The 27,544-nt window shown below is 32.1% G+C and overlaps 1 protein-coding gene across 4 annotated transcripts in view; it reads left to right on the top strand.

The window, feature by feature from the left end:
• LOC126884696 (protein croquemort) overlaps nt 1-21,725 on the top strand; it is a 125,309-nt gene extending 103,584 nt beyond the window's left edge. For 3 of the 4 annotated variants that reach the window (XM_050650803.1, XM_050650800.1, XM_050650802.1), the window contains exons 5-8: nt 8,440-8,651; nt 9,938-10,111; nt 10,784-10,981; nt 15,615-21,725. In XM_050650803.1, the coding sequence (XP_050506760.1) occupies nt 8,440-8,651; nt 9,938-10,111; nt 10,784-10,981; nt 15,615-15,855 (825 nt within the window). In that variant the 3' untranslated portion in view covers nt 15,856-21,725. The remainder of the gene's footprint in view (nt 1-8,439; nt 8,652-9,937; nt 10,112-10,783; nt 10,982-15,614) is intronic. The other variant, XM_050650801.1, reaches the window with a different exon arrangement.
• The last annotated feature ends 5,819 nt before the right edge of the window (nt 21,726-27,544 follow it).

Here is a 27,544-nt window from a genome sequence, read left to right as displayed (position 1 = left end):
AATACGAATATTCGTTACATCACTAATGTGTTTAATAGTTTAATTTCAGTCACTCGTAACTAAAGAAAAGTATTTGTTAAAAATATTTTTTTCATATTTTTTTATTTAAAAATGTGTTTATATTATAACATTAGGTAAGAAGTTAGAGCTGATGTATTATTTTTGTGTCATATCAGAATTATCGTCATTGGCGATCACCATGGCAAAATCTTCACGGTCTTCGGTATATTTTCTCAGCCATGAGAATTTTTCTCGGTCAAGAAGTCTGCCTTCTGCCTAAACCTCTTGGGAATCCTATTTTTCTGAATTAAGTATAAATTTAGTCTAATTATTAGAAGTCGCAACGTCAAATCAAATGTAGGATGGCAAATTTGAATTCAACTTATCTGCTTTTCTAATTTTAATATTCATTAAAGCTTCTCTTAATTCCTCTGAATTTAATTTTTCATTATCTACATTTGTGTATGAGCTCACGTCCCACTCGTTTTAATATCCATTATTGAGTTTAAATTTATTTTCAAAAGTGTTTCTGCCATATTTTTACCATTTTATCTTGTCTGGTTATTAGTTCGTTCGTTTCGTCTTTTAATCTTTTTATTTATTTTTTTCCCTCTTATCAATTTTATTTTTTCATTTTATCATTTTTATTTAATCTTCTGAACCAAGGTTATTTTTAAAAATCTTCTATATGCCCACATATCAAATACTCTGTTCTATTATAATGTTCTATCATTAATGAATATCCTTGTTTTAGCGTTCAAGCCTCTGTTCCATATAAAATACAAAAAAAAATACGCACCTCAGTATTCATATTTCGAGTTACATACTCAGATCATAACTACAAAAAATCTTGCTCCCATTATTAAAAGTTAAACATTAGTCAGATTTATTTCTTTCGTATATTATGTAACTTGATCTCCTGTATATTATCGTTTTGGTTTTACGACCACCATCCAAAACCGTTGTGAAGTGCTTTTACCATATGCCCAATGCCCATGCCTGGCATTCTCTCATAACATCTTAGAGAAACACGATGTGCATTTTTTTAAATTTTCAAAATATTACGTGTATGGTATATAAAATATGTTTGTTAACAGTGTAATGTTTAATAATTAAAAGTGCTTATTGAAAATGGCAAACAGCCGAAACGTCTAAGCAAAATCAAGTGTTTTATTTATAACAGACCGCAAACCCAGGAATTAAAAACCAATTTTATTTTATGTGTATCATAATATTCTATTATTTTTACAATGATCTTGATTAAGTTATTTTTTAAATTCTTTCCAGTATTCCTCTTTTTTGCTCTCCTTCATTCTTTTAACCTTATCTTTTTAATCTTGATTTGTCTTTTTCATTTTTGATTCCACTTATGTTTTACTTTCTTTTAACTCATATTTGAACATCCCTATTCCGCCAATTTTGTACTTTTTTATTTCGTTATTCTACACTAAGCATCAAAATTAACGCACCACCTTAAAAATATGACATTTTTGATGTCTTGTATTTCCTAAAACTGTTGTCCGATTTGAGTGATTTTTTTAGTATATTATAGCTTTATTCTTCAGGAATATCGACGTAATAATATTATTGCTAAACAGATAAGTGTCATTGTATACCGGGTGTAACAATGATAGTGTGTTTTTTCCTCAAAGTTTGGAACACCCTGTGGAATATTCTGGCGTATATAAAATATTGTAATTAAAACTCAACTATAGCCTTAGGCTTTCTTAACATTATGCTTTTTGATTCATTCGCTTATGTTGGATAATAAAAAAGTTAGGTACTTTAACAACTAGCAACGTTCTTCATCAATACAGGGTGTTTCTAAACAAGTGCGACAAACTTTAAAGAGTAATTCTGCATGAATAATAATGACCGTTTGCTTTATAAACATATGTCCGCAAATGTTTCGTTTCCGAGATACGGGATGTTGAATTTTTTCTTACAAACTGACGATTTATTTATTGCTCTAAAACCGGTTGAGATATGCAAATGAAATTTTATATTCACCATTGGCGTGCATACGGGTCATATTACCCGTATGCACGCCAATGGTGAATATAAAATTCTTAATTGTACGTCAAAAAATGAGCAATAACTACCTCTTAAAACCTACTAAATTTTATTTGCATATCTGAACCGGTTTTAGAGCAATAAATAAATCGTCAGTTTGTAAGAAAAAATTCAACATCTCGTATTTCGGAAACGAAGCATTTGCGGACATATGTTTATAAAGCAAATGGTCATTATTTTTTCATCCAGAATTACCCCTTAAAGTTTGTCGCCCTTATTTAGAAACACCCTGTATTGATGAATAACATGGCTAGTTGTTAAAGTACCTAACTTTTTTATTATCCCACTTAAGCGAATGAATCGAAAAGCAAAGTGTTAAGAAAGTCTAAGGCTACAGTTGAGTTTTAATTTCAATATTTTATATAAGCTAGAATATTCCACAGGGTTTTCCAAACTGTGAGGAAAAACACACTATCATTGTTACACCCGGTATACAATGACACTTACCTGTTTAGCAATAATATTATTACATCAATATTCTTGAAGAATAAAGCTATATTATACTAAGAAAATCACTCAAATCGGACAACAGGTTTAGGAAATACGAGACATCAAAAATGTCCCATTTTTAAGGTGGTGCGTTAATTTTGATGCTTAGTGTATATTGACTACTTCACATATTTTGATAAATTTTTCTAATAGAATGCTTGTAAAATATACAGTTTCTAGTTGATATTTTTTATGTTGCCTGAATGCTTTAACTATCTTATCTTGGTACAATGCTTACTTTCTTCATGATTTTCATTTGCGTTTAGTTTTCAGTTTTAATATTATTAGGTCTTCGAACTGTATCTTCTGTGTACACTATGCAATTTGTAATTCTTTTAGCGCTTCTACCTTCTACTATATACATATATTTATTATCCAAATTTTGCTCCTAGAAATAATCTGTTATTTTTAACTTGTTTGTTATACAATCATTATTACTTCATTGATATTTTTCAACGAAAACTTTTCGTTTATAAATTCGCAAAGTCTGTGTGTTATTGCGTTGCCGCTCCTGCAATACTTAGAGCAGATTTATCGATGGATTCTTATGTAGTTTTGTCTTCTGAATCCAAATCTGAAAACGGCATTTCGATATTTCTAACCGTCTTCGAGATAATCGACCTTAAAGTCTAAAATGTGACGTCACAATCCTTTTATTTTCTGCCGACACACTAAACGTCAGCTGAAATCGTTGCTAATAGGTATAGTCGGTTTGCTAAACAACACAACTGGCTAGTGATTTTAGTAAGTAATTTTGCCAATTTGGTAAAATTGGCAAAAAAATAATTACTAAATAATTAGTAATTACTAAATAGTTAGTAATTTTGCCAAAATTGGATAAAAATAAAAAAAATACCTACTAAAATCACTACCCAGTTGTGTCTGAGTTTAGCGAACCGACTATAAGTAGGCTAGTTTTTTAATCTGAATTTGTTAAGCAAAGCATAGGTTATTTACATTATTTGAGTTTGACACTTCGTGAATGTCAAACTAAATTTTAAATAAAGTATTAATAAAATATCAATGACATTTGATAGTGAATTTAATTATTATGTAAAATAAATACGATGTTCAAAAATACAATTTGAGTATATTTGAAAGCAATAATTTATTAACAATTTTAAAAAGGTTTATACGAGTATACGGCCTCCCCTTTAATGGGAGTACCTTATGATAAATGGACTGTTCCATTTGTTATGAAATGAAAATTGTTATTATACTCGGTTCGCTAAACTCAGACACCACTAGTTAGGGTAGTGATTTTAGTAGGTAATTTTTTGCTTTTTGCCAAAATTGGCAAGATTACTAATTATTTAGTAATTATTAACTATTTAGTAATTATTTTTTTGTCAAATTGGTAAAATTACTGACTAAAATCTCTAGCCAGTGGTGTCTGAGTTTAGCGAACCGACTATATGAAATGTTGTTTGGAATAAAAAAATTATTGTCTGATATGTGCAATTACATCCTTCTAATGGAAAAAAATTTTTGAAGAATTTTCTCAAATTATGGATACCAACAACATTTTCAATTATAACCCTTTTATTTTTAATTTGACGAAGAAAAGTTATTCTTCATAAAAAGCTCTTCATGGTCTAAGATTTATTATGCAACCATCATATATCAAATTTTATTAATTTTATACGAGGTATATAAAAAATATGAATTTCGATCAAGAGTAAAGTACCTTTATAGTTCACAACATTTAAATTAGAATGATATAATTGCACATTAAAACATAATTTTTAATTCTAAACAACTTTTCATAATAGCAATTTTCTATATTATGAATTAAAATACGTAAATAAACAAAGTTTTCGTTATGATAATGCTCGCATTTTCAGCTTGTTTCTCCTGAAATTTCCATCCATCCCATTTCTCTGTTCTGATCTCTAGCTGTTCTTCAAATCCCCTATCGTTATTAGCTGTATATTTGTCTCTTTTATTTGGTCAATTATTTTATCATCATCATCATCATTTAAGCCGGATATATCCACTGCTGGATATAGGTCTCCCTCAGTATTTTCCATGTATTTCTGTTTTGTGGTGTTTTTATTTCCTTAATGCTTCACAAAATTCGTCCATTGCCTTTTCTTCAAAGAGAAATCTACAGGACAGAAGTCCTATATATCTCTATAGATCGGTTAGCAGGATTCTGATAACAACCTGGGCCTTCTACAATTTGCAAGGCAAATAGACCGAAAAATAGTAGACATGGGAGAATTAGTCCAAGTAATGAGGCTTAAAATAGGACAAAACCTCGCATTGTTTACAGAATGGATAGATTTGCTTGAAAATTTCAGAATAAGTAGTGGATAGTCCAAGGATCAAAATCTATATGATGCTGAAAGGCGCTTTTACCATGGGGGTGGTTGCCACCCCCATCTCGGGAGTGGACATTTTTTATTATAGATTGACCGCAAAAGTTGGTAAAAACATTCATTCTAAGCAAAAAATGTTCGCTTTATTTTTTTGATAAAATTAATAGTTTTCGATTTATTCGCTATCAAAAGTGTTAGTTTTATATCGAAGAAAGCAACAATGTTTTTAATAAGTTTTCTGCTAATAACTCCAAAAGTTTTCGTTTTACCAAAACAACTTTACTTAACATAAATGTACCTTTCGAAAAAATAAACAAAACCGTTTTTTTTTTAATTTTCTTTAAGACCAATATTAATCGAGCTATATTTTAGCTCTTCTTCGTCAAATGCTGAATATTGTAGTTTCAAAGTCAAAAGACGGGAAAACTATACATTTTTCGAGTGTAACTTGTTCAAACTAATTTAAATTATTTAAAAATATCTATCTCCAAAAATAAAAAAAAGTCTCTAGCTCAAAAATTAAGTGACTTATAATGAAAAGAATGTCAGTCCCTATTTTTTTCAGCGAAAAAGTTATCGGAATTAAAATTAGTCATTGACCTTATTTGGTCTTCTGTATTTATTTATTGTTAATAAGTTCTAAAAGTTTGACCGGCTTAGAATGATTAGTTTTTAAAAAAATGGATTTAAAAGGAAATACCGAATTTTTGTAGTTTGGAAAAAATGGCCTTTTCTTCAGAATAGAGAGATTAGCATCAGAGATACGAAAAAATGTTGACATATGAAATTGTAGTATATTTAATTCCCAAGAACCTGGTTTCCAAAAATTTTTTCTATGACAAAAATTGAGTGAGCTATTGACAATTAAATCTTGTAATAACATGCAAAAACCACCTTTACCAACCCTTTCAAAGACATCTCTTTTTGCGACTGACGATTTTAAAAAGATCTAATATTAATAGGCTTATAGATGTTGTAAAAACCTATAAAATTCTTTTTTAACAAACTTTCTAAGATAAAAAATAAAAAAGTTACGGTTAAAAATCAATATATTTTTTTGAAAAAAAATGGGGAAATCCAATTGGAAGCATAATAATGTAAGTTAGCAGTGTTCTTAGTCATTGGCCTTATTCATTCTTCTTTATTTGTGTATTATTAATAGATTATAGAAGTGTTTGACTGGCTTAGAATGATTGTTTTTTTAAAAAACTGGAGTTAAAAGCGAATAATGAATTTTTGTAGTTTGGTAAAAAATGCCATTTTCTTCAGAATAGGAAGATTAGCATCAGAGATACGAAAAAATGTTTAAATATGAAATTGTAGGTTATTCAGTTCCCAAGAACTTGGTTTGAAAAAATTTTTTCTACGGCAAAAATGGAGTGAATCGTAGATGAGTATGTATATCTAAAAACATTGATTATTTCGATATAAAACTAACACTTTCGATAGCGAATAAATCGAAAACTATTAATTTTTCCGCAAATCGCCAGGAAATTTTGACATTCCTGTCAAAATTTCTTGAAGAAAAAGTCAGGACTTCCTTACTGTAAGGAAATGTCATTTCCTTACTGTAATGAAATGATATTTCCGTAACAGTTGTTAGTGTTCTACATAAATGATAGAAAACACATTGCTATTAAAACCTTGTAAATTACCTTAATCATTAAATTTTCTTTATCTGGAGCTTCCTGGATAAATTTTTCAATTTCTTCCTTCGTTAAAATCTTAGATTTCTTTGCCCTATAACCTTGAGCTTGCCGTTTCAATAAAGAACGAAGTTTTGAGTATGTAGATATATCTACATTGTGTTTAAGTGCAAGGGTTGACTTCAGCATTGAATAATTGGCCCATAATGTTGAAGATTTCATCTTTAAACAAAGGTCTAGGAAGTATGCCATTACAACATTTTCTGAGAAAGAACTCGTATTTTTACTCATGCGATAATCCATAAAACGTCTGTATGCATTTTCGTACTTTTCTCTTGATTTCTTTGGCAATAATTCTAATGAAGCAGTATTCCCTGCCTCAACCAGCTCTGGAGGAGTCCCAGGAATGGAAATTTCATCATCACTTATCATTTTACTTTCGAGAACACCAGCAATTAAATTTATAAGCGTCAAGTTTGACAATTCAACCTCAATACGTTTCCATAGTAACCCAAGTAATTTTATTAGGAATTTCAAAGCACCATTTATTTGGGAATAAAATTATCGCGTTTTTTTTAAATCAATCAATATCTGTCGAATTTTAAACGATTTGCGGAAAAATAGTATGTTTACCTCGTAGGAAAAGCCACATTCCTGGACTCTGTGTTGCTAAGTCTCGGCTTGCGCCTCGACTTAGCAATCTTCACAGTCGTCCAGGAATGTTAAGCTTTTCCTACCCGGTAAACAATGTACTATTATGAAAAAAAGTATACAACATTTTTTGCTTAGAATTAATATTTTTATCAACTTTTGCGGTCAAAGTATAATAAAAAATTTCCACCCCCGGGATGCAACCACCTCCAAGGTAAAAGCGCCTTTCGGCATCGTATAGATTTTGATCCTTGGACTATCCACTACTTATTCTCAAATGTTCAAGCAAATCGATCCATTCTGTAAAAATTGCGAGGTGAAAAGCTTCGGTTCCTGGACTAAATCTACGATATGCATTCTACACCTGTCTAGGTAAAAATCCAACAAAATTCTGCTTCCTAGTACTCAAATGTGAGTAAAACTAAAGTAAGGGGAGACAGTTTATGATTTAATTTGTTTCATGGGCTACCACCATCAGTTGACATATATGTTTCTTCTTTACAGTCATCAGAACTGCTTGTGTTGTAGGGTACACATGCAATTCTGATGATTCTATAAAGAAGAAACATATGTCAACTGATGGTGGAAGCCCCTGAAACAAATTAAATCTTAAGCTGTCTCTCCTTCCTCCGTCTTTTCTTTATCTAAATATAATAGTGTGACACAATTATGTCATCTTACTGTTTTCAGCTCCCGGACTAATAGGCGCCGAAGGTGTTTACCAGGAACCTTTTTTATACAGTGATTTATGAGGGACCCTAATTTAAAGAAAGATCTCGACCGAGTTTGTTTACATCCCTTTTCCTAATAATTGTTCTTTTGTTATTGTACTAGAAAATTCGATTTTACGTGCTTTAAGTTATTATGTAAATACTCGTTTATTCTGGATCATTTTTTTGTATTCGAGGTGATTAAGCATTGTATAAATAAAAGGAATTTTGAAATTAGCAGTCAGTTGTGAATTTGAATACGTCGGTGTACTTGATAGGTATCGGGCGATATTTTTGAACTTGTAATTATGTAAATAAATTATTAGATTTACTGTAATACATAAATAGATATCGTAGTTTGTAAAATAAAAGATATAAATTCAGTGACTTTCATTTGTTTAGAAGTTATTAAGTTATTAAAAATAAATAAAGTCAACTAAAATTAAACTTAGTGCCTAAAAGCATAAATAATAAAATAGTACAGTCAACCGCGTAAAGTCAGTTTTGTAACAATAGCAATAAGTAAATATTTGTTTTTGTTTGTTTTAGAGAAACGACTCAGCTCCATACGATGGAATGTGGAACATGGACAATGGAGCTAATTCAATTGATACTCTAGGCCTAGTTAGAAATTGGAATTATGAATCTCGTGTGCCTTATTATGAAGGGACGTGTGGAGAAGTGGAAGGTACTCAAGGGGAACTATGGTATCCTCCTCACGACAAAAAAACTGTTAAAATTTTTTCAAACGATTTGTGTAGGTAAGTTCAGTATTTTTGTTATTTTTATTAAAACAATTAGCAACCAATCAAGAGACAATCTCATGTTTATTGACCTTCCGTAAAGCATACGACAGCATTCCTGTGACTAAATTGTGGAAATCACTACAAGAAACTAACATTAGCTACACCCTCATCAAAGCGTTATAGAATCTATATGAAAATTTTACATCACAAGTAAAAATTTGCAACACACTATCTAAAAAGTTCATCGTTAATAAGGGTCTGCGCCAGGGCTGCTGTATTTAACCAACTTTGTTCAAGATATATGTTGCAAAAGCACTGAACCAGTGGAAACGTAAATGTCACGGTATGGGTATAGACCTCGGAGAGGTTTGTTTATATACCTTACAATTTGCTGATGACCAAGTCATCATAGCTAATGGTAAAGACGATGTAGAGTATATGGCAAGAAAATTCAAGGAGGAATATGAACAGTGGGGCTTGGAAATTAATATGGAAAAAACTAAATACCTACCCTTAGGAGCTGAGTTATCCAATATCGAACTAGAGAATAATGAAGAAATCGCATCCTGTAGTGAATACACTTACCTGGGTGAGTAATCTTCGATACAACGGGAAAAGACGATGAAGGAATAAAGAAAAGAGTAACACAAGCTAGAAGAACAATTAGCTGCCTAATTGCTGCCCTTTGGAGTTCCTGAATAGGAATAAAGCGAAAATGCAACAACTACGTTACAGAGCAGAAACTTGGATAATAACCAAGAACAACAGAAAAACAATTAGAAGCTGTAGAAATGGATGTGTTTAGAAGATCGTTAGGTATATCCCTCAGGAAAAGAGATCGAAATGAGGAAGTCAGACGACGAATTGGATTAATGGCTACTGAACAACATACATTGAGAGGAAACACTTGATTTGGTATGGTCATGTTCAAAGAATGGAAAACACAAGATTGGAAAAAGTTTATGCAGTGGATACCACCAAACCGCAAAAAACGATGAAGTCCCAAAAAGACATGGAAAAAAGGGGTAACCAAAGCAATGAGTACAAGGGATCTTAGAGATGGCCAATGGGATGATAGAAGGACGTGGAAGTTAGACATCGGACAAAGTCGAAGTATTTGAATTGATTTATTTAGCACTATAGGCTTTCGCTTACGGTGCTTTGCATCGATTAATTATATCAGGAGTTTATTGGTCGTGGTCTACAAGTGTTTTTCTGACGTTTCTTCCTTTATCGTGCTTTTTTAATTATGTCTTTGAAAGCTACAAAGAGAGTAATAACACTTGACTATTTATTTTTAGTTCAATCGAATTAGATTGGAGAGGCGACTATGAATACCAAGGAATGAAAGGGCACAAATTTGTTGGAACCGATAAAGTTTTCGATAATGGTACCAAATATCCTGAAATGGGTTGTTTTAAGGGTAAAGGAGTCACTCACCAGCTCTCGGGTGTCAGAAATGTCTCACTTTGCAAGTAAGTCCAATATTTGTATATGTAATAAAAAGAAGAAGAATGTTCACAATTGTCTTCCGCTGTAGTAAAAATTTAGGTGGTAGAAAGTTATAACTACAAGAATAGCAAGGTATCTAACTCAATCTTGAGAGCAATCTTTTCAGAACTTTATTTACATGGAAGAGTTACCTGACAGCTTTCTTAATATTCTTTTTCTCATAGGCATCTAAATTGTATGTGACAGAAAAAAAGGCACGTCCGTGATTACGGACATTTATAACATTTATTCTAGTTGTTGATAGATAGCGCTATAATCGAAAAAAAATATTTACGAATTATATAATACATATATCTACGAATATAATCTGTACAATTTATAAGAATATACAAATCAAAGAAAATACCATTTTATAAATGCAATAAACACAATTATTGATTTATTTTTATGCCAAATTACAAATAAAATGTGACAACTGTCAGATTTAACTAAAATGTCATGTTAGAATAAATGTTATAAATGTGTATTATCACGGACCTACGTTTTTTTCTATCATTTGTGACGCACTGAAAAATGCCCATGAAAAGGACCATACCAATTTTTTGTTCTGCAATCATCTTGAAGAATTATTTTTAATTTGTATCATAGGATTTACTTATTTTACTTATAGTCATAATCTTTTATATTTTATTTAGATATGGAGCTCCAGCTTTAGTTTCATTCCCTCACTTTTATGAAGCAGATCCCGCCTTTTTAGCAGATATCGAAGGTTTAGAACCAAATAAGACGCAACACGAAATGTTCTTAGCTTTAGAACCAGAAACAGGATTACCCCTTACTGTCAGAGCCCAGATTCAACTCAACCTCAAAATGGAAAAAGTGAAACACATTAAGTAAGTATGAAACATTTTTTTATTTAAATCTATACAGGATGTCCCAGACTAATTTATCCACGCTGTATTTTTTAAGCGAATACAGATTTTCGAATGGGGCAAAAACTGATCTATCCCATTTCTAATACACTTTAATATGGCGTAAAAAAATCATCCCCTTAATATTCATCCCTTAGTTACAACCCCTGACTTTAAATTTTTTAATAGTACCCTGTATATTTTTTATAAATTTGGATGTGGCCCATCGTCTTTTCAAGATATGTTTCAAAAATAAAATAGTTTCGTAAGTAACCAAGAAAATAAAATGTCAATTTATTTTTTAATTTTGTTAAATTAATCAAGAAAGTCTTGAAGCTTAAAATAACAATAATTTATAAATATTTTAGTATTTATATAAAATAATTTTGAATTAAAATTAAAAAATAAAAAATAATTTTATAATAATTTATAAATATAAATATTTAATAATTATTTATTTACACCATAATAGAATGTATTGATAACAATAAATGGGAAAATTATTTATTGTACAAAATAAAATTATTTTGAGGAAATACATTCCACAGAATTGTATGAGTTTAGTATACACTCCCGCTGTTTCCATTAATTCTTCTTTTTTTTTTAATGAAAGAGTAAGTTTATTTGAACAGTTAATAGTGTGAGGAAGGAATTTTTGTGTTGTATGTTTCCTACTCTGAATCTGTCAAAATGCAACTGAGTTGAGCGAACGAATTATACCTTAAAAATACATGCAGCTAAAAATTATGTAAGCAAATAGTAGCTTTTATAATGAACAATTAGAAGTAAGATATAAAAAAACTACGTACAGTAACATTTAAAAACTTTAGCAAGAGAGGCACGTGGTTACCTACATAAAGTAAGTGTAAAAACATGAATGCAAAACAAAGCAAGCAATAATTAAGGAACTAAGGTACAGATACTTAAATAATATTTTATTACATTAACAGGACTTAAAATTTAACTTTTGGTAATATTGTTTATATTTAATGAAAAGATATGCACTAATAAATAAAAGTTATTTGTTGCCAGTCAAGCCACTAGTTACCACCTCAGAGCAGAAAACAGAATGATCTTGGACTTAAGGTAGATACAAAAAATATCGAATCCGTTTTTTGTATGTCATTGGCCTTTAAAGTCAAATTGACAGATGAATGACACCTGAGTTCGCTATGAATTTAAGAGTCAATTTTAAATTAAATGTGAGAATATCTTAGTACTCAGGTTTAATAAATGAATCAAAGTAGGAAGTAATCGAAGTTCAAACAAAAAACCCACAAAATTCAAAAGTAATCGAAGATTCACAGACCCCCAAGAAACGATTCAGTTACATTAAAACCAAGTGAGGACACTTTCACTCTATAATAAAAAAAGTGACTGAGTTAGAGCTAGCGTTGAGCCAACTAACTATTTAATTAAGAATTATTCAAATCCATATATTTAAACTGTGGTTCACTAAAATAATCAATTTACTCAAAATAATAAATTATTTAAGAAGAAATAGGAGAAATTATTAAAGAACTTTATTTGAAGTATATTTATTAAAATTAAATTATTAATTTACAAGAAGAAAAATTTAAGGCATGGTAGATTTTACTCAAGTTACTAATGTTGGTTATCTCTGGAACTTATAGTAGTTACATTCATTGCAAAGGATCTTAACATCATCAAAGTTTACCTATGTTTCGAATTGAATGCATGTTGAGCTAGGGCAGAAAAATGCTTAGATAAATTAATATCACTCCGGTGAGAGGTTAGTCTCCCTTTTAGTATCGTCTAGTCTGACCTATATAGCATGAGGTACATTCAGCACAAGGTATAAGCCATGAGGTCGGCCGAAATAAAAACAGAACTGCTATCGGTTCAAGGTCCCAAGTTATTACTAGCATACGCAGATGACATTGATCTCGTTGGAGACTCCATCCTATCCACAAAAGCCATTTTCAACAAGGTGGAAGGAGCAACAAGCGAAGTAGGGCTGAGGATTAATGAAAAGAAGACGAAATATATGTGTATAAATAGAACTGACACGAAGAGACAGGATATGACCAAATGTGACGGTCAACACCTTCAATGTCGAAAGAGTACAACGTTTTAAGTATCTGGGGACCGTAATCACAGCTGACAACGATGTTACTGAAGAAATAAAAGACAGAATCCAATCAGCAAATCGCTGTCTATTCGCACTGGACAAGCTTATAAAATCAAAAAATCTTACAAGAAGTTCCAAGATCAAAATCTATCAGTCAGACCTGTACTGGTTGCGAAACGTGGACCATGACCAAAGGCAGACCATGAAGAAAAGCTCAGACGTTTTGAAAGAAAAATACTTACAAAAATTTTCGGACCTCACCACGACATTAACACAAACCAGTATAGGATCAGAACCAACTTAGAATTAAAAGCACTCTACAATGACACCGATATTGTCCAAGAAATTAAATCACAGCGACGAAGATGGGCAGGCCACGTGCACAGACTTCATAACGAGAGACTTGTAAGACTGGTATGGGAGGAGGTTCCTACAGGCAAAACACCACTCGGACGTCCCATAATGCGATGGAAAGATAACATCCAAGCAGATCTCCGAAAAATGAACATTCCATTTGACCCTAGGTTGATGGAAGACCGAACAAATTAGAATAAAGTTGTACAGTCAGCCAAGGTCCACCCAGGGTTGTAGCGCTACGTCATGATGATATATGATAAACTACGTTAACTTATTCTATAGGGGGCAAGGGTGTTTTAGTTCTAGAGAACAAATGTCTAACTGTTTTTGCATTTTTAACAACGATTTTAACTAAAAGATTATTATTTTTGTAAAGTTTAATTAGTTTTTCAGTAACATGAGGAAAAATAGTGGGTAGTTAGAGTCCCATGTGTGTAGTTTGCAGAACTCTATTATCAATTGTATTATTAGAAATGGATCTTAATTGGTCACCATTAGGTAAATCATTTAAGGTAGAGCCATAACTACGAGAAAAGAGATATTTGTTGATAAGGGAGAAAGGATATGAGTTATCAGGAAGAATACTTCTGAGTAACAGAAGGAATTCCCTTCGATTAACTGTATGTGTCAGCCTGTGTAGCCTACAGCTTAGAGCTTGGATAAGATTGATTTTATATTTAAAGAAGTGGCATGGGTGGTAGTTTACAAACCTATTAGGTGCCATTAGTTTTCTATACTTCTTCTTCTTCTTTTATATAGGCAGTACTGCCTGTTTTTCTTCAACGGTGCCTTTCATTCTGCCCCTTAGTTGTCATTCCATCTTTTCCTTGGGCGTCCTATACTTCTCCTGCCTAACGGTGACTTGTTCCTGGCTATTCTTACTATCCTTGATTCAGACATCCTGCTTATGTGCTCCTTCCACTCTTCTTTTCTGTTCTTTACCCAGGTATTTATATTGTCTACCCCACATATGCGTCTGATTTCCTCACTTCTTACCCTATCCTGTAGTCCTTTTCTAGCAATCCTTCTTAAGATCTTCATTTCGTTGGTTTCCAGATGTCTTCGTGTTTTGCTTGTATCTGGTTTTGTTTCGGCCGTGTAAGTCATAACTGGCCTAATAACTGACTTTATATTCGGGCCTTTGTTTCCAATCTTAGGTGTTTGTTTTTCCAAATTGTGTCGTTTAGGCATCCGGTCGTTCTACTGGCTTTAATTATTTGGTCTTTTACCTCTTCTTCGATATTGTTGTCGGCTGATAGATTAATTCCCAGATATTTGAAAGGTCATTACTTGTTGTATAATTTGATTGTCTAACTCCAATTTGCATCTTATTGGTTCTTTGGCAACTACTAAGCTTTTTGTTTTTGGGCTGATATTTTCATATTCATTTCTTTTGCGTTAATGTTGAACTCGTGCAATAATCTTTGTAGGTCGTCTTCGCACTCTGGTACTAACACGGTGTCATCAGCGTAACAGAGTATTTTTATCTCTCTATTGCCCATTTTGTACCCTCTTTTTTTCTTCACTTGCTTTATTATTGCATCCAATATTATGTTAAACAGTAGAGGGTTTAGTGAATCTTCTTGCCTGATTCCTGTGTTTGTTTCTATGGGTTCTGTTATTATTCCATTGACTTTCATTTCTATTTTATTTCTTACATATATGTTTTCTATAAGTTTTATGATATTCAGTGGTAAATTTTTCTCATATAGTAGGTGTATCACATCTTTTACAGTAGTTTTCTATAATAGCTTGACAATTAACGTTGACGTAAAATCAACTAGAGAATTGAAAAACGTAAACTTGTTTAACAAATAACCATAGGCGGACGTTTGAATCTTTATTAATTATTAAATGCGAAACTACAATTTTAGTATTTATTTAATTTATTCACCAAAATCAACTTAAACGCAAACAAAATTAGTATGATTGAATAGGTATTTTCAATACCTTTCAAACGAGGTATCACTTGCCATAAGGTCCCATTTAAAATTATCCGTCAAAGTAGGTATGTAACGTCATCGTCACTATTACGTCACCTGTTATGACTATTTGAGAAGCCTACATCCGTTTATTTCCTCCTTCCAAATTTCATGTTCAAAAGATACGAGGGGGGAGACTTTTGGCTAACATTGTATAATATTATAACATGCATTTTTGTTTCAGAATTCTTGAAAATGTTAAATCGACAGTTATGCCCATGTTTTGGTTTTCTCAACAAGCCGATCTTACCGGTGACCTAGTCGATTCCGTTAAAGGAGTCTTGTTACTCACCCCTATCGGTGCCTACACAGGGTATGGTTTACTAGGCATAGGAGTTCTCATCGCCATCATTGGAATCGTGATAACCTTCAGGAGAGGCTGGCACGACAGTGAGGATGAACTCCTACTAAATTCAAATACATAACCTAATAATTAATATTTTTCAGCTAATAGGATATATGATAAAGGGTAACACACTGGACGGTTACGCTTGATTAAAACTTTTTTAAATTATGTTAGGCCTAATATGACCTTTCGATTTTTAATAGTGGTAAATTGACTTTTTTGTGTGATTTAGATTTTTATTAGAAATTTTTTATAGTATTTGTTGGTCAATACCTGAGCAGCTGTTGTAGAAATTAGTATAATGATACTTTTAGGAAAAGTACTTAAGTTCCGAACATTTAAAATTATTTGTGGTCATTTTGGTTATTTCATTAGGATATATTACTAGACTGGTTAGAATATGGCGTTATAACAAGCAACTTTTAAAAATGTTGTTTTCATGATATACCAACAACATAATAATAATAATCACTGGCTAATAGTTATACATTTATGTCCCAAATTTGATATTCCCATTTACGTTTAGTGTTTTTATTTTACTTATCATTTTTTAACAAATATCTCGTCGTCTTCCAATGTATTGTTCTTAAGCTATTTGTATAGCATTTCTTTTATTACTTTTTGGTAAGCTCATGTTGATTTAACAATTTTTTTGCATCTTAGGTTTTGTATGTATTTTTTTCTATACATATATTATCGACTGTTACTTGATGAAAAATCGTGTTAAAAACTATGTATACGTAAAAACATTGTTTTTCTTCTTCTTTTCTTTTTATATAGGCAGTACTGCCTGTTTTTCTTCAATGATGCCTTTCATTCTGTTCCTAAATTGTCATTCAATCTTTTCCTTGGGCGTCATGTACTTCTTCTGCCCAATGGTGACTTGTCCCTGGCGAGTCTTACTATCCTTGATTCAGACATCCTGCTTATGTGTTGATTCCACTCTTCTTTTCTGTTCTTTACCCAGGTATTTATATTGTCTACCCCACATATGCGTCTGATTCCTCACTTCTTACCCTGTCCTGTAGGTGATTTCCAGCAATCCTTCTAAAGTCTTCCATAAGTTATTAAATAATATAAATCTTCCATTGTTTTTAATTTTCAAAAAATTGATTTTAGTAATTTATAATTGAATTACAGTCCTTTGTATTTTCAGTGGGATTCCTCCAGCTTAGAACTGTTATCTTTTTTAAATCATCTGTCCCTTTTTCTTATTTATCTATCTTTTTCTTCTTATCTATTTATCTATATATCTTATTTCTTCATCTCTGAACATAATTTTTAACGTTACCATTTTCTTCATATACCTACCGAATATTATATTGTTTGAATTTTAATATACCCTTTGTCTCCTTTACCAAACTCGATCATTTCTTTATCTTGAGGTACTTAACAATACAATTTCCAATGAAATACCTCATGCCAGTTACTATTTTGACACAAATTTAGCACTTACTTAAATGTTTGTTACCTTTGATTGTATAGTAGCCTCCCTCTTAACCAGCTAATTTGAGATTGCCATTTTGACCAATCAAATCGACGTACTTCGTAAATTTATATTGAAATTGTGCACCAAGATAAAAAGAAAGAATGTGCTTATTCAGAATATCTGTTGACTAAACCGAGACAATCGTTTTCGAGGTTTATATTTTGCATCTCCGAGGTTTACAACTCTGAGGTTTATATAGGTTGCATCAGATTATGTACAGTCACAATCACTGAATAGTTTACACCCTTTAATATCCAGTTAAAATTAAAAAAATAAAATAAATTTTTTTAAATAAAATTGAGTTAAAATTTAAATTAAAACGGCAGTTTGGACGCTTTTAATAACTTCTTATTTTATTTTTCAATACACACTAAAATTTTTGACAAGCAATTTGACAGTTAGTAAATCCGTACGACACTGCGATTTTACAGTATTACAATATAAAAATAAAGTTGTAAACTATTCAGTGATTGTGACTGTACATCTCCGGTCATTGAATAGTTTACACCCTTATCTAGTTACCGATTTTTTTGAATTTTTACCTCGTTTAAACACACTTTTTACGTCGAAGTAACGTTACCAGTGGCGAACCCAGAATAAGTTGATTAAATTAAAAAACCATAACAAAATAAATCTATTTTATAAAATGTAACAAAATGAAAATTAATAAATGAAAATTTAGGAATTGCTCTTGTTTTTTAATAGCTTGTTATTTAATTTTTAAATACGCGCGAAAGCTTTTGACAAGCCCTTTGACATTTAGCATATCCGTATGACATTGCGATTTTACAGTAGGTATTACAGTGTAAAAATGAAGATGTAAACTATTCAGTGACCACAACTGTACATAATATTTAACAGCTAAAACAATATACAGGGTGTCCCCGAGAATAGTGCGTTCCTTAAAGGTATAGGTAGAAGGCACCATGTAGAGCAAAAAAGTCTTATAACATTTTTTTCTAAATGCAACCGTTTGGCTAAAAAACCAAAATACGTTTTGGTATGCAAATTGAAATCTGACAACTATGTATACAAAAATCTAAACATAGACAATCACAATTCAAAAATAGTTGCAGCATGTTAGCCACAAGTATTTACATTAAACACTGTCTTCATCCTAAACAAACAAACAAATTCTTGTTTTGTTGGATTTTCAAACATGGGGTGGTACAATTATTTTGCAGGTGTACCTGACTGACCAACATTTGTGGTGTCAATAAACTAAATCACAAACAGTTCTTGTACAGTGATGCCAAATTAGTTAATTTTATGAAAATAAAAGTTCTCTTATATGGCGAACAATGTAATTTTTTTTGGAAACGGTTAACTTTAGAAAAAAATGTTATAGGACTTTTTTGTTCTACATCGTGTATTATATCCATATCTTAAAGGAACGCACTATTTTCGGGGACACCCTGTATAATTGATATTACAATGATGCCAAGTTGTAGATTTTAGACTTAGATCTTACGGCACTGGCATTTTCGCCTTCTTTAGAGCTGAAGAACCGACGTATATTCACTACGTAAGATGCTGTTTGATTTTAGGCATGTAGTCTATGTATTTTCAAAATATTGACGCAAATAGCCACTTTTGTCTTTCTTAAAACGCCAAATACTATTCAGAAAGTGCCATGCGAATGGGTTTGTGATGTTCAGTGAGCGCAAGTGGTACCCATTTTGTGTAAAGATTCGTCATGTTCAATTTCTGTCGGAAGATGTGGCCAACTCTTTAATATCGTTTGTATGCGAATCTTCCAAAATCATATCGTTCACCTTGTCGATATGTTCCGGTAGGGTTGCAGTTTTTAGATGTCTTTATCATGAAGTCTCATTGATACTTTCACAGCTTCGTTTAAATTCGGCTGTTTATTTTTTTTTCTCGGCCGAAATTGAAGGCGAGGAGTCATCTATCATACACATTTTACAGGCCGTTAGTGAGCCTAAGATTTCTTTCATTTGTCTACTCTACCCACACATTTTCGATGGTGGTAAGGTCTGAACTCCGGGAAGTCCACGGAAGAACATTAGCATGAGTTTCTTTAACTATTCTGGAACAATTCTACTGATATGAATCAGCCAATTGTTCTGTTAGAAGATGAAGTTGTTATTGTGTAATCCTCCCTGGATCACTGATGGCAACATTGTGTTCTCAAGAATATTCTTTGTACCTTATTCGTGTTATTTTTTTCTGTATGAGAAAAAACTGCCGGGCCTTCAGCACTTATCCATCCCCATACGTTGACCGAGAATTCATTACTATTTAAACCCATAAGGAAAAACTTTCCTGTAGCTGGTTGTATACCATTAATTACAAAAATTGAAGAAAAAAATCTTCTGTGTAAAAGGTATATTTATTTGAAAACCCCAATAAAGGACTACATTAAAAGACAGAACGTTTTCGCTCTAGAGAGAGCATCATCAGTGTTCTAAGCAAGCTCTACATGCTAAGCCACCAAAAATACATGGGTAAAAACCCTTAAAATATCGACTAAAAGTCTTACGTTGACGTGTTGTATATTAAATCCTGGCGATGGATGAAATTTACCTCAAAGCATCATATGACTAGTCCACGAGCATGTGGGTGGTTGAGTCGATTTCTCTGTCTTCACAAAAACTCTTGTTGGCTTTTACCTTTCTCTTTGTGAAGACAGAGAAATCGACTCAACCACCGACAAGCTCGTGGAATAGTCATATGATGCTTTGAGGTATCCTTCTAAATTTCATCCGCCGCCAGGATTTAATATACAACACGTCAATGTAAGACTTTTAGTCGATATTTTAAGGGTTTTTACCCATGTATTTTTCGTAGCTTAGCATGTAGAGCTTGCTTAGAACACTGATGATGCTTTCTTTAGAGCGAAAACGTTGTTTTTTAATGTAGCCCTTTATTGGGGTTTTCAAATAAATATACCTTTTACACAGAAGATTTTTTTTCTTCAATTTTTCTATACTATTTCTTAAATGATGAGTACCGTTCGTCAAACCTATGATTTCTCGGCCTATAAACTATTATTCGCCCATTGTTATATTATAATACGATCGAAACCCTTTTTTACAGAAAATGCAACGTTAGACTACAAGTTGTTTTCACGGTTTATGAGTTCATTGCATCTCCTCTTGTGATCATCAGTCAAAAAAGATTTCCTTGCAGCTGCACAATATATCAATTCACTTGCTTTAATCATTCTAAGTGTAGTGCAAATGCTGCCCTGAAACGCTGTCCCTTCGCTAGCTCAATACCTCATCTTATTACTCTCTGGAGATTTTCTGCCTCTTGAACCACCCAACCGTGCTATAGAGTGAAAATGATCTCATCTTTGTTTGATGTTTCATATCGATAGCTTAGTGTGAAAACTTCGTATCTCATTTCACAGAAAATTTTACAGAAAAGACTTTAAACTGAATTTCTGCATACTCTAACTTAAAACAAAAAAAATATCTTTACAAATTTTTGATTCTGAGTACGTTTAGATCATTACACCTACATTTTTCATATATATTTTGGGTTAGAGTAGGCAGAAATTCAGTTTAAATTCACTCACTCATGAAAAATTTTCTGTAAAATGAGATACGAGGTTTTCACACTAAGCTATCGATATGCACATATAGCTCACGTTCAAATCTGCAACAACTTGCCTGAGTGACCAACCTTCTTCGAGTTTGGCAATTGCATTTATTTTTTGCGCATTATTCAAATGCAGTCTAGGTATTTTGGCACTGTGATTTTACAGTATTACGATATAAAAATGAAGGTGGGGATTATTTGTCTGTTCCCCTTTGAAGCCAATCAGTTAAATTGACTTGTTCAGAGTGAGGCTACTGTATTTGTACATTGTTTCCTTAATTTGACTAAACTATTATCGTTTGTAAAGTTCATTCCAATTTTATTTATATATAATGACCGACAGATCTGTACATAACAAGTGTCTTTGTATATTTAATTTTAGTTGATATTTTTATATGTGTAATATTAGATGTAAGTAATGATACCAGCTCAATAGTTTAAGTACTACAATTAATAATATTTCATTGCTCTTTTTTTTTGTAAAAATGTAAATTTTAACTGTTTAGAAAAATGTGTACATAAAATAAAGCTTGAAATTGTAAGTCAAAATGATAAAAGTATGAAATTGTAATTCACAAAATATATAACCGACCAGTTTAAAAAATCTCCAAAAAGTGATTTTGTAAATAATGAAAGCAAGTACCGGTGTAAGTCTTTTATGAAATTGTAAAATATCTAATGTTTTGGGTTTAATTTGAGATAAAGTTATTTCATAATTGCTGACAAAACTACAACATTTTGAAATACTACTGTCCTTTGTTATTCTTGCCTCAAACATGACTTACTAATAATTACAGTATTGTTCAGACAGAAAAATCTAAATTCTTAGTATTAGGATTGTGTAAAAATATTTTATACCAAATTTTGAATTAAAATAAAATTGTTGAACTTTAGTTTTAAAACATTTTACATGTTGTGCTGTATCTTGTCTATTTTCCTTTTAATTTATGTAGGTATAGATAGATATGTATTGTTATGCTCTGTATTTTCTCTCTGTTATGAGATTGATCAGCATATTCCTATTTTGATTAATTAATTAATTATTTTAATTACTACTTATGGAAAACAAAACCAAAATTAAATAGAAATTTCCAATAACATTTATTCTCAGGGCTAAATTATATTAATGTATTACCTTTAGTTTGTGGCTTCTAGTATCTCTAGTTGCTTACTTCATCCAGGACAGAACAGGTAAAATAAATATACTCAATGTCATATAAATTCTATAATTATTATTTATTTATCCAATATACCATAAATATAAGATTTAAATGTATGCTAAAACTCAATTTTGTTGCAACTATTTCTTATCTAATAAATTAATCTTTAATTCTGCTATCTCCTTTTTTTAACAACATTTTCATTAAATAATTCGTTAGACTGTTCTTACTATTATATAAAAAAACAAAATTTACTTTTCACCTTTTGAATAGATTACTTATTTCTTCTTTGAATTTTTTATGAATGACTAAATGATGCTGTAGAACTAGGGCTTCCAATCCCGCAACCTGAGTTCAATCTCGGTATTTGCGGGACTACGAATTTTAAATCCCGCGGGATCTCGGTATTTGCGGGATCCCGCATATTGAAAATAGTCATATTTATATAAGGCAAATAACACAATAAATTAATCAACTAACTCCACATTTAGGTATTTAAGTATTACTATTAGCATGAGATCAAAACTGTTATTTCTTCACAAAAAACAGTAACAAATACTGAAAAAACAAAAAATCTATCTTCTTCAAAAAATACACCAAAAAGATTTTAAAAATTAAGGAAAAAACCCATTTTCAACTGAAAATTAATAAAGTTTACTAATTTAGTTGCTATATTACTTAGCTATAAGTTACTATTATTTAGCTAAAGCTTTCAATTGAAAATGTTTGCAAAGGAAACACAACATATTGGATAGTATGAATAAAAACGGAGTGTAAACTCCGAGTACGTTCTCATGAGTATGAGCATAAAGTATAAGTTTATATTACATTTCATACGAATAAAAATATGTTGATGTGATGAGTTTCTACTCACCGTACATAAGAATAAATACTACCGCGTGGAGTATGGACTCCAAAATTTGGAGTATAAACTACATTCTCATTTTTATTCATACGAGCCAATATCTAAATCTAAACTGTCATCTGCCAAACTCCTGCGTATTTTAGACACAATATGGCCAGCAGCAGAAAATGCCCCTTCGGCTTCCATACGTCGACGGTATTCCTTTTTAGGCTTTATATGTAAATGTAAGATATTTTGCCATTAACTCCCCAGATTCATAGAGAGTCATTTCTATTTTAATAATGGTCACAAGTGTATTAACTCGAGATGGCGACGGACAAAGTAAATACATTACATGCTGACGATATAGTCAACTCTAACTCCTGTTGCAATGTAAGATCAAGATCGGAACCCGATGATGGAACCTCTACATGACATTATTTCTCACGTGTTTCTTACTTGATCAGCATATTTGTCATCATTGCTCTCAGATGAATTTCAAAGGCTGAAGTTCATTCCCGTTACAAAATCATTAATTTCTTTTCGAAGTCAACTTTTTGGTGGAAGATGAAAAGTTTCATCGTCACACGACGCTTCGTAACTATGAGGCTTTTGGAGATAAATTAGTAGTGCAGTCACATTTCTACGTCGTTGTTAAATACGGCGCAAAGACAAAGCTAATTCTGAAGCTAACCTTTAATAATTTTTTTCCAGTTTTTTGATAATTTTGAGCGTAGCTACAGCAGTAATGTACGCTTTTTTCAGTTCCGCAAATCCCGCGGATCCTGCGCCTGTAATCCCGCAGCACGCGGGATTGGAAAATGTCGCGGGATCCCGCAATACCGAGATCTCGGTATTGCGGGATTGAAAGCCCTATGTAGAACTGTTCAGTAAAAAATTAAATAAATATGGTATGTGATATAAAACAACTCTCCTCTTTTCACAAATAATCTGACTAACCTTTTTTTCTCTTCTTTACTTCTTCTCTTGGATTGTGTAGTCCTCGTTTCTCCCACACGTGCTCCTCGGATGCTGCGACCTGCGACGATCCTTCTCGTCCAAACTGCTTCACAAACAAACAACAGCACTTCACACGATTCTGCTTACACGGCCGCCTACTTCACCACCTTACACAAACTTCTCACTTTTCAAATACTGGACTCCTCAAACTCAGACTCAAACACTCTATTCTCCCTCCATCCGTCACTCTTGTCATTCACAAAACATCCTCTCTACACATTACATCCCTACTTTCATTTCTTAGGAACAAATTATTTTTCTATACAACTTTTCCGTTTCGTCAAATTCCAGGAGATACCAAAATTACTTTTGTGTTTCTACATGCTATAAAAATCCGATATTCTAAAACTTATTCTAAACTATTCAATTGTGTTTACCGCCTTTCCTTCTAAGAAGCATTTATAAACGTCCTATTGTTCACTTCCAAAGTGAATACATGCACTTTCTAATCCGACCGTTTGTGTACCTCCGTTCATAGAATCATTAATACTGAACGATTTTCACTTTCCGCGAACCACTGCTTTAAATTATATTATTTACAATATTATACTATTTACAATAAGCTACTAAATTATACTATTTACAATATTTGGCCATATATAGGGCGATGAAAATCTATGATCTCGTGGTCTTTGACATAAATTAATTTTCTAAATTTTTCCCATAAAAATTATATAACAGTATAGATTCGATGAGGTGGCTTTTGGCCTAATTATTGTGATCCTCGAGACTGAACCTTCCATTTAGCTCTTTGGCAGTGGCTTTTCTTCGCCTGATACAAAGAACCACACATTTGCCAGGCTATCACACATCACACTGACACAAAATGTGCTCTGATGTTTCTTTCTCTAGGTAACAGGATCTGCATAGGTCATTATCTGACAATCCCATCAGCTTCAGGTGCCTATTCAGCTTACAGTGCCCTGTTAGCAGACCTACTTTAGCTTTGAATGTTCTCCTGACTTTGCTTATTAGGTCTGCTGTAATTTTTTGTGAATGTTCTATAATGAACTATTTTGCCTGTAATAAGTCAGGAAATAAAATTCGAGATTATTTATCCTCTGAACTTTTTAAGTTGGAAAAATAAAGCATAACAGAGTGGCGAAATACTCGACAAGGGAAATCTAAATTGCATTTCACGTCCTGTCATTCACCGTGATAATAATTTTAGCTAACTATTTCCTTTAATATTTACCGAAGGTGAATAAAGTATAAACTAAAAGAAAAGAAAAGATGGTTCAGATTTGATTACAGTACAGATGAGGAAACGGTTATTCCGAAATACGTATAAGCACATAGTAGAGGCTCTGTACTGTAATCAAATCTGAACCATCTTTTCTTTTCTTTTAGTTTATACTTTATTCACCTTCGGTGGATATTAAAGGAAATAGTTCGCTAAAATTATTATCACGGTGAATGACAGGGCGTGAAACACAATTTAGATTTCCCTTGTCGAGTATTTCGCCACTCTGTTATGCTTTATTTTTCCAACTTAAAAAGCTCAGAGGATAAATAATTTCGAATTTTATTTCCTGACTTATTAGACTTTTGATTCATAGATGGTGCTAGTAGCATCTTTGGTAATTATTTTGATAATTACCCGAAAAGGATGAAAGGATTTGATTTCAGTTCATCAGTGCCTCTACCCAGGTGCTCCGATGATGCCCAGATGCTCTGTACTGTAATCAAATCTGAACCAACTTTTCTTTTATTTTGCTTGTCTTTGTCCTGGTGAATTCCTCAACCATTCCAAAAATTTGTGAGCTACCCACTTTTTTGTAGCCATTCTTGTTACTGCCTTTTCAACGCCTCAAAAGAGTTCCGGTCAAATAAATTAATTGAATTAATAAATTAATTGAATTAATTTGAATAGTACAATAGTAATAAGTGGGAATGATTAGTTAGTGTTGAGGTCAAGAGTGTCTGTTCTTTTTAGTCTTCTGTTCTGTAGGGGTGTCAGGAGATTGGTGACCAATATGTTTGGGTGAACCTGTAGTCTATTGTGGTACTTGGAGCACAGGGAAACAATTTCTCTTTTGGTCATTTCATCTGCTTTTTCATTGCCCCTATGACCCTCGTGCTGCGGTACCCAGGCTGCTATAGATTTTTTTCTACCTTTCTATTTCTTCCGCGCAATGACGGATTGCCGTTATTTCCGCCTGGAAAATTTTGACATCCTTAGATACTGTCGTGTTGGTACTTAAGGGACGGTAAAAAGGGACCAACTCTCGAACTTAGGAAAAACACAAAATCTACACTATACTTTTATTTAAAGATACAACGTCCATAAGCGTAGGGCTTAAGGAGGTGTTGTTTTACGGGGTAGTCGTTCAGACACCCATCTCGAGCATTGCTAACTACATATAATAATAATCTATACTTAACCCCTCCTTGGGCTTTTTATATCTTCCTTTATCTTGGACTTTGAAATTAGATTATACGTGAGTAACGATTCTTATTCGCAAGGTTACCCAAACAAACTACATAAAGGACATCGCACACATCTTATGGAAAATATAATGTCACTCAAATTCAATAAAATTTATACGATTAGATTCGTTTTAATATGACGATCAATTCTTATCATTGCGCCAACTCTTAATTATGATTAATTACGGCGCAAAATGCAATTAAAGTTTATCGAAATCACATTTTTGGAGTCCATAAAATGTTTGTTAGTTTACAATCATTATTGCTCTGAGTGCTATTCATAACAGCTTAAATCCCGCTGGGCCTAAGCAGATTAGTGAAACTAATCCGCTGATTTATGGAGTACCGAAAATCTGGGTATTTTAAAATATTTTTTCTCTCTCTAACTTATGTACCTACCCATTTGATTTCAGATTTATTTATATCAATTTCTGCTCTTATTTTTGAAAATAGAGAGTTGGCGCAATGATAAGATTTGATCGTTAATTTAAAACGAATCTATTGGTATAAATTTTATTGAATTTGAGTGACATTATATTTTCCATAAGATGTGTGCGATGTCCTTTGCTACATTATCAACCTTCGCTTTGTTTGTTATTACAGAAACAACACCTCTTCAACGACCTACTTATGTTTAAATTATATACATTTTAGGATACATATTATATTATAAAGTAAGGGTTTTTTTTCTTACTGTACAATACACTTACCGGGAAATATTTTCCTTGCTTTGTCCCTACTATGCCGGTTTCTTCACCTTCCAATGTTTTTGAGCCATCAGTGTACCAGATACCATGTGGTACTGTCTATTGCCCGTTTCCCATTTAATTCATGTATACTAAAACATCCTTCACCTACGTACCATCTTTGTTGATATTATCGGCAAATTCCCTTATATTTTGGGCAATATAGTCGTTTTCATTGATGTTTTATACTGACTTCCCTTATGTTTATACATTGATATGTCATATCGTAATAAGCGTATATATTAACATTGACCAAGCATGCTGGTCGCGCTTGATGACGACAAGATCTCTTGCGCTTGTCCGTTGTGTGTCTTTCTACTACGGTGTATCGAAATGCTAAGATTAAGACAGAACGAAAGTTTTGAGAAGTTGGGTTTTTAAGTTTTAAAACTAAATATAAAAATAATTAACAGAAAAGGCAATTCATTTTGGATACTAATTCATGCAGTAACTTACAGGGAACGTATAGGTTATGTTTTTGGGTTATCAATTTACAAATTACTATAATTATA

Source organism: Diabrotica virgifera, chromosome 5, assembly GCF_917563875.1.
Source record: "Diabrotica virgifera virgifera chromosome 5, PGI_DIABVI_V3a".
Lineage (NCBI taxonomy): Eukaryota > Metazoa > Arthropoda > Insecta > Coleoptera > Chrysomelidae > Diabrotica > Diabrotica virgifera.
This window is presented reverse-complemented; position numbering and strand designations above follow the sequence as displayed.